At 44.5% G+C, this 8,378-nt stretch overlaps 1 protein-coding gene across 1 annotated transcript; it reads left to right on the top strand.

Annotated features, from left to right (window-relative positions):
- The first annotated feature begins 509 nt into the window (after positions 1–509).
- LOC123412236 (homeobox-leucine zipper protein ROC8-like) lies at positions 510–1,627 on the top strand. The gene is made up of 3 exons (XM_045105177.1): positions 510–730; positions 857–974; positions 1,086–1,627. The coding sequence occupies exons 1-3, from the start codon at positions 621–623 to the stop codon at positions 1,305–1,307; spliced, it is 450 nt and encodes a 149-aa protein (XP_044961112.1). The 5' UTR covers positions 510–620; the 3' UTR covers positions 1,308–1,627.
- The last annotated feature ends 6,751 nt before the right edge of the window (positions 1,628–8,378 follow it).

The following is an 8,378-nucleotide window of genomic DNA, read 5'->3' as shown; positions in this document are numbered from 1 at the left end:
TCTGGAAACAACATATAAAGAACCTACTCTTGGTGTAGGGCATTTTGGTGACCGAGCTTAATGAGCCCTTTATTTTTGAAAAACTCAAAACTCAAACTTTTCGACTTCAAAAAATTCTGAAAAAAATATGCAACTATACAAGGATGAAATGTATGGAATGGATCATGATGGCTGAAACAATGAAGCACGTCACCTTCAGAATAGGACTGCGATGATATTTTCCAGGAAATTAAATACTCTACTCTCTAAGGTTTTCCTTAAATAATGGTAATAATTCTGGCAAAAGATTAGTATAGGCAGAAAAAGCATGGAATTAATTCTGGCAAACGCAACACGATATGGACGCAAGAAGCCAAGGATATGGTTGGTAGAGCCATAGAAGGAAGGAAACACGATATGATGGTGGGCTGGCCGTGAGTGCGAGTATTGATGTCGCCATATATCTCCTCGCCTGAAAGGGATGTGCATGTGCATGCGCCAGCAGTATGACGCAGCACAGCTTCTATATAAATAGGAGGACAAGCCGGGAGGAATCGCACTTCAGAGCAAAAGTCCATCGCTCCCCTTCCTTCCTCTACTAGCTCCTATAGCCAGCCTCCGAGAGAGAGCGAGCAAGAGCCATGGACTTGGGCGACCACCAGGAGGGGGTCTCCGACAACCAGCAGCTGCTGGAGGAGAGCCGGAAGAGCCAACGCCGCCACACACCGGAGCAGATTCAAAAACTGGAAGAGTACGTCCTAATTTCCGTCAATATCTTCCGTTTTGTCCATTTCCCGTGTTAATTATTTGCTGTTCTATGCATCTTCATATTAGTGATCGGTATAAATAAATCAAGTATGTATGTGCACACTCGCAGGTCGTTCCAGACGTGCGCCTACCCGGATGAGGCCCAGAGCGCTCAGCTTGGACGCGAGCTTGGCCTGGACACGAAGCAGATCAGGTCCTGGTTCCAGAACCACCGTACACAGATGAAGGTATGCATGGACTGGAATACTGGATCCCTGATTGCTCCATAGTTTTTCATTTCCCTATTTTTTCGATCCTTACTTGGGTGATGGAATCTGGATGGCATATTGGCATGGCAGGTTGAGTACGAGCGGGCGGAGAACCTCTTCCTCCGCGAGGAGAACACGAGGATCCTGTCCGAAAACATGGTCATGCGAGAGGCGCTCAAGACCTTCGTCTGCCTCAACCCCAACTGCACCGCCAAACACTACTTCGACCAGCAGGAGGAGCTCAATAAGGAGAACGCTCGCCTCAAGGCGGGGCTCCTCCGCTGCGCTACATCTTTCCAAGATGAGCTCTAGTTTTACTTTTTGATCGGCATACCTCCTCCATGCTTCGGCATGCATAAGTTGGAATAAACTACAGGATTTTGAATAAGAGCTATGATTTGGTCCTGATTCTTGGTTCTCAGATCTCCATCCGACCGCGAGCCGGGCTATTTGTTGTAACTTGTAAGTTGTAACTGATGAGGACTGCCTACACAAACTGCCGAAGAAGTCTTATAACTAGTATATTTATTAATTGGATCCACCATATATAGGAGCTCCAGAGATTAATCCTGAGAGAACTCAGAACAAATTAAGGAGATCTACCTTTTCAATTCGATGCATCAGATTATTTCATGAAAATCCGGCCATCTGCTACTTCCCTATTAAACATGGTTTCCTTCGATATACTAGTAAATAGAGTCGTTTGTTGTGTTCTTATCTGAGTTGTGATGAGTACTGTCCCGCATCGCCGGCCGGCAGGAGGCGGCTGCTTGGTTCCTCTCCTCAGCGTCAACCATGTTAAATGAGAGACCGTGAGAAGCTCATCACCAGTTTCACCACACATCAGAGGAAGTGGAGAGAGATCTAACATGCCAATGCCTAGGAACAGGTTATTTGTCTAAGAGACTAATATTGATTGGTTTTCCTAAATTGATCTCAGCTTTCTGGGTCCTTCTCGTCAAATAAGAACATCTTTGGTACCAACGTCCTGATGGAGGCATAGAGTACCTTCGATAATGCTCCATGGTAGGTTGGTGCAAGTTCAGCTACATATAAGATACATCGTATATGGCACACGGCGCCCGTAGACTAGCTTATTTTTCACAGGATCCATCTGTGGACTGGGTTTCCGCCATCAAAAGATAACGGAACAAAACATAAAAATAGCGTCTAGGCAGGAAAACAAAAGCAAAGGTTCATCCCAAAACAGCAGCTCCCATACCAAATGCGCAAAAAAAAGTTCAAACAACCTTGCAGACTAGCTGATGGATATCGTAGCATCTCGTCCTACACTGCATACTGCACAGGGGCACGTTATCACATACTCATATCTCTGCCTGCTATCCTCACCCTGCAGTTCCTCCATTATAAGATTGTAGCCCATTCAGCTCCAACCCTTCTCATGAAATCTTATGTTTTCATATGGTTGCAAAATAAGCCTAACATGGAAGCTGGCTAGAAAGATTCGTTCTAAGAGCATCTGTAACCGATCCCCTAAAAGGCGTTATACGAGTAAAAATTCGATTTTCCTCCTCTAAACCAACACTTAACTGATCCCCTATCACCATTAGAGGAGTAATGTTTTTACTCTGGAGCCGCCCCGACTCTCAAATATACTCATCCGCCAACCCGTGGAATAAAAGTTGTGGCCCCCCACCCACACCGCATCATCGTTGACGTTGCCTCCGGTGACCACCCTTTGCCTCTATCGGGACCCGCCTGCCTCCGCCGCCCTCCTGCCCCACTTAGAGACGCTCATCGGTCACTACCAACGCCGGAATCAAGCTCTATCGCCACCACTGCCGCCACATCAACCCCGTCTCCAGAAGCACGCACCACATCTTCTTCCTCCAAGCCCCTCCATCGACTTCCGACCACCTCGAAGCCCCACGGAGCACTTGTTGCTTGGGCATCGGCTCAACATCACCAGCTGGCCGTGACATCTCCGTCGTCTTTCAAGTGTTTGACGGATTGCCTGGATGATTTTTTTTTTTGTGTTTTTTCATCTCACTTTTCGTTTTGCCAACTAAAATGAACCTTATCATTTCTAGTATACATGAAGAGGTGGAGGGAGTTGATCATCGACGACTCTTCATCAAAGGAGGATGAAAAGTATGATGACGACTTGGAAACAGATGTTGCCATGATCTTCAGCGAGGATTTTCGGTGGCCGAGAGTAGGATCACAATTCGGCCAGATGCACATCAATTGAGATAGAGGAGAGGGTCATGCCAAGATTATGGGATATTACTTTAACCCGATGCAATCTATTCGGCGAAGTATTTTATCCAGCGATTTTGGATGCACACAAGTCTCTTCCTCACCATTGCCAAAGTTGTGCACAAGCATGATGATTGGTTCGAACTTAGGAGGAGTGCGTCCGGAGAAATAAGTGTGAGTCCTTTGATGATGTGTATCACGATTGTTTGAGTGCTTGCCTATGGGTCTTTGATACGTCTTCAACATATCGATAATTTATGAAGTATTTTTTCGTGCCATATTTACCCATGTTTACAATATTTTTATATGGTTTTAATGCACTTTATATAATTTAATTTGAACTGACCCGGATTGACTTTGTTTTTAGCAGAATTATCATGGTGTTTTTTTCATGTAGAAAATATAAGTTATCGGAATCGGCTGAAACTTTTTGATGATTTTTGCTGGAAGGAAAGAGGCCCGGGAAACTTCGAGGGAGTACCAGGAGACCCACGAGGAGGTGACAAGGTATTAGGGTGTGCTGAGGGGGGTGGTCGCGCCTTGTTGCCTTGTGGCCCTGTCTGGCTCCGTTTTGCGTGATTTCAGCGCTGAAAAATCTTATGTATTGAGAAACCCCTAGAAATTAACCTAGAACTTCTTCTCTGCCACCGCAAGCCTATGTTCCGAAGCGATCTCATCTGTAGCCCTGTTCCGGCACCTTGTCCAAGGGGTCAGTCATCATCGGAGGCCATCTTCATCATCCCGACGGTCTCCATGATAAGGAGGGAGTAGTTCACCCTTGGGGCTGAGGGTATGTATCGGTAGCTATGCGTTTGATCTCTCTCTCTCTCTCTCTCTCTCTCCCTCTCTATCTCTCTCCCGTGTTCCTGAGATGTCATGATCTTGATGTATCACGGGCTTTGTTGATATAGTTGGACCATATGGTGTTCTCTCCTTGCTATTTTCATGTGATAAATTGATTCTTTCTCTTTAAGATTTTGTTATGTTGGATTGAATACGTCAAATTTGAGAACACTTGATGTATGTCTTGCATAAGGATACCCATGGTGATGATGGGGTATTCTATTGATTCACTTAATATATGTTATGGCATCAACTTGCAGATTCCGGTGACATTGGGGGGTTTATGCATATTGGTTAATGCATGTTTTCATCCTACTTTATCCGATAGAAATCTTAGGGTACTCTTTAAAGTTCTTTGTGTTGGATTGAATATGATGAATCTAAAATTGTTTGATGCATGTCGAATAATTAACCACAAATACTTGTGGTGACATTGTTATATCTAGGTGACATTAGGGTTGATTGATGCGTATCATATGGTGTTATCTAGTATGAACTGTAGGGTTGTTTGTGACACTTATAGGGATGGCTCGATAGATTGATCACAAAGGATAAGTTTGAGGTGGTTCTACTACCTGCAACAATTTCATCTTGTATTCTTCGCTAGATAGTAACTTTGAAGTGATTCTATCACACCCTCTGTTTGTACCACTTTGCCACAATACGTTTTTATAAAATTTGGAACCATTTAAAACTTTTTGTGTGCATATGATGATTGAATTGGTTGTTATTTGCTTGCTTTCTTATTTGGGGTTTTTATTCACAAAAAATCTTCTTCTCTCCAAGCTCATCTACTTGACCCAAAGCTTTGTCCAATGATCATTCCATGTGTGTAGGACCTAAAAACTATTTTTACAAAATATTGTTTTGACCAAAAGGGCATTTATTTATTTTAAGCTTTCAAAAACCCCTCAGTTGAAATTTGTACTACAAGTCCTCAATTTAGGAGAATGTTTTTGGCTCAAATATTTTATTTGGATCCTAATATCAAAACTACTTCTCAAAACCACAAAATTATTATTTTAAAAGTTATTTTTTCTATTTAAATTAAATACCTCTTTTTTAATCCAGAAATGGTCTTTTGTGAAGGAAAATTATTTTCTTGCTTCAAAAATATTTGAGAAAATTTAGGGAAATTCAGTGGACATATATTTTTCCATATATAAGATTTTGAACACATGGTCATGTTCGAAATAATGGACAAAACCCCTCAAAACCCTTTCTACCTATTTCAAGCTTTTGAAATCTGGAAATATTCTCAAATAATTCGAGGAATATTCTAGCAAGTCATACATGATATATGTGATGATCTTGCTAAGTTTCATCTCAATCCAAATTGATTTGGTCCACTAAAATATTTCAAAACCTTCTGTGTCAAGAACCCAATTTGAGCAACTCTACATTGTCATGTTTCTCCAATTGCTCTCAAACTTTGCAGGAGTGATATAATCCCCAAATAATGATGCTACACCAAGTTGTTCATTTGGGGGAGTAGATTTGCTTAGCTAGATCGACAGAAACCTGATTCTGTTGATTTTTAGGGTTTTCCAAGTTTACACTATCAACTTTGCTCAAATGAGCTCAAACCTTGTGATACATCTCATTTTTACCCAAGATTTGATTTTGTTAAATCTCACAGTAAGCAGACAAATTTATCTTGCCCAAAACTCCATCAAATACCTTCTGGAAGAATCAAAAACTATTCTTTTGACCCCCGAAGCTATTCCCCTTGCCCCCAACTTTTACCATGGCCTCTATGAGACCCACAATAGCTCTAGTAGCAATCCCAATGATTAGCTCCGTGATTGAGGGGATGAAACCCCACTTGCACCTCTCTAGAAAGACCCTTTTCTCCCCCTCTCTCTATCTCTCTTCTCTCTATCTCCTGGCCAGCCTCGAGAGAATACCATGCTCCCTCCCCTTTTGTTTAATCCTCCTACAGCTGCTGGGCACTAGTGGCCGCGCCAGAGCGTGCCAAAGGCGTCATCATGCCAGCCAAAAGCACACTTTGTTGCGTGTTATAGGACGGGCAAGCGCTGACTTTGCTACATGCCCATCCCATCGCCACCTCAACCCCTTCCCCTCACGCCAGTCGAGGGGCCTTGGCGTTTGTGACAAGCCAAGCGGTCAGCCCCCTCCTTCCTCTCTCTTTGGCACCCCCTGTCACACATGTCCAAGCTCCTCCCACGTGCGCGAGTAGCCGCTCGTCCCTCTAGCCCGCCTCGAACTCGCCCTCCTTCCCTCTCTCTTCTCCTAGTCGTGGACCACTCCCACGAATGCTCCAACATGCCATTTTCCCTCTCTTGTCACTACGACCATCGCTGCGGACACCCATGAGCTCCGCTCATGGTGCATTGTTGGTTGGCTATGTAAGCCACCCCGAGGCCATATCTCCCCTATGGATTCTCTCTCTCGCTACAAATCAAAGCCCTACACCACTCATTCCTCCTTTCCTGCTCCCTTTGCTCGGGATCAAGCCGAACCCCGCCGCTTTGTCTTGCCATCGATCTCCCGGTAGAGCCACTGCCCGACCCTCTTTTCTCCTCCCACGAGCCTCCCTCACCTCCTTGATCATCTCCCCTCTCTCCCCCGTTCATTTGAAGCCAGGGAACATCAACGTCGACCGCCTCCCGAGCACCTCCGCCGTGGCTCCTCCGTTGCCGGCGACCATGACCTCCCCGGCGTCCATCTCCTCCACCGCCCGAACAGCGGCTCGCCCCTAAATCCATTCTCACCGTCCTCGAGCCCTATCGTACCCCTTACCATCGCCGATAAGGCCGCTCCCCTCTTTGTCCCGAGGTTGAAGATGATAGGTGGAGGCCACATGTCCTCCTCACCTCTCTCTCGCATCCCCTCTCTGTCATTGGCGGCTTGGGCCGACCTGTCGGGTTTAAACCCCAACCGGTGCGCGTACCGCTTCGCATGGGCAGGTTCCTCTCTAGACCGGCTCTGCTGCGCCAAATCTGGCCCATCTGGCAGAGTGCCCTTTTTCCTTTTCTGTTTTGTGACTTTTTCCAAAAATCCCACACAATTAACTAATTATCCAAATCCCATGATTTAAAATTCCAAAATCTTGTAATATTATGTTCTAATTAATGATACCACTTGTGTAATTTCCGCACAAAGTTTTATACCATGTATTATTGAAAAACCTTGTTTTAAGTATTTTAGCTCTCTGTTAAAATTCATTTAACTGTTTTGGAAACTTTAAAACTAAAACCTAGTAATTTTTACAATGATAATACCCGCCCTAGTATTTTACAAAAATGGGTAGACATTTTTTTTGAGTGTTATATTTCCCATGTTTTTGTCGTAGTCTTATTTTTGCCCGTTATAATTGCGACTATAGAAATGAAGGGGAGCCTTGGCGCAGTGGTAAAGTTCTTGCCTTGTGACCATGAGGTCACGGGTTTAAGTCTTGGAAACGGACCAGAAGACTTTGAAGAACCCAAAGACTTTTTTGAGCCAGGCAAGTAGCCCTTTGACCATGACTATGAAACAATTTTATGCATGTCATATGGCACTTTATTTTGTTGCATCTAGATCATGTTCATTGGTGACCACCTTGGTGGGTTGTCTCCGATATTCCTTTGTTGATACTTCCACTGAGCATCACCCTACCATCTTATGAGGGTTGTGCGGGTGGTAAGTAGATAGGATGCCATGTAGTTGCTACGCAAATGGGATGGGATTATGCATGGTGTTGGAAACAATGGTGCTTTCAAAGACTTTTCAAAAACCTATCGGGTGAGACTGATGCTCGATAGATATGGTGTTGTGATTAGGTGACCACTTGAGAAAGAAGAGGTGTGCCAAGACAGGTTGTGTGTGTGTTTTCAAAAACAGAAAAATTGAAGATCTGTCGACCGTCCCAACCTTACATGTACAACCACGATACCCCTTATGGGACGGGGCTTTGTTGATTACTGTGATCGGTACTAGCGGAGAGCCTGCATTACTAGTAGCGGGAGTGACGTGGTCACTCTCGATACGGGCTGGTGTCAGGAAAGGACGACAATGGGATGTTTTTACACACACCGAGCACACTGTTCGTCCCTGCATGGGTGTTACTTGTGATGTTCATCATGCGGGTTGGGTGCTAATGAGTGGACTCCTCGTTAGTATCGTCATGGGAAAGGCATTTTTCGAGTACTTACCTCGGGTATGAATAATACCACGAGTCATCGCTTGACACGAAATTTTCCCGAGTCTGGTGGGTAAAGTGTGCAACATATTTGAATAGTTGTGTCCACGGTTAAGGACAGTTGGATGGTGCTGCTTAAACTATGTCCGATGTTTTCACAAACTTGTTGTGGGCGT

Source organism: Hordeum vulgare, chromosome 7H, assembly GCF_904849725.1.
Source record: "Hordeum vulgare subsp. vulgare chromosome 7H, MorexV3_pseudomolecules_assembly, whole genome shotgun sequence".
In the NCBI taxonomy this organism is placed as follows: Eukaryota; Viridiplantae; Streptophyta; class Magnoliopsida; order Poales; family Poaceae; genus Hordeum; species Hordeum vulgare.
This window is presented reverse-complemented; position numbering and strand designations above follow the sequence as displayed.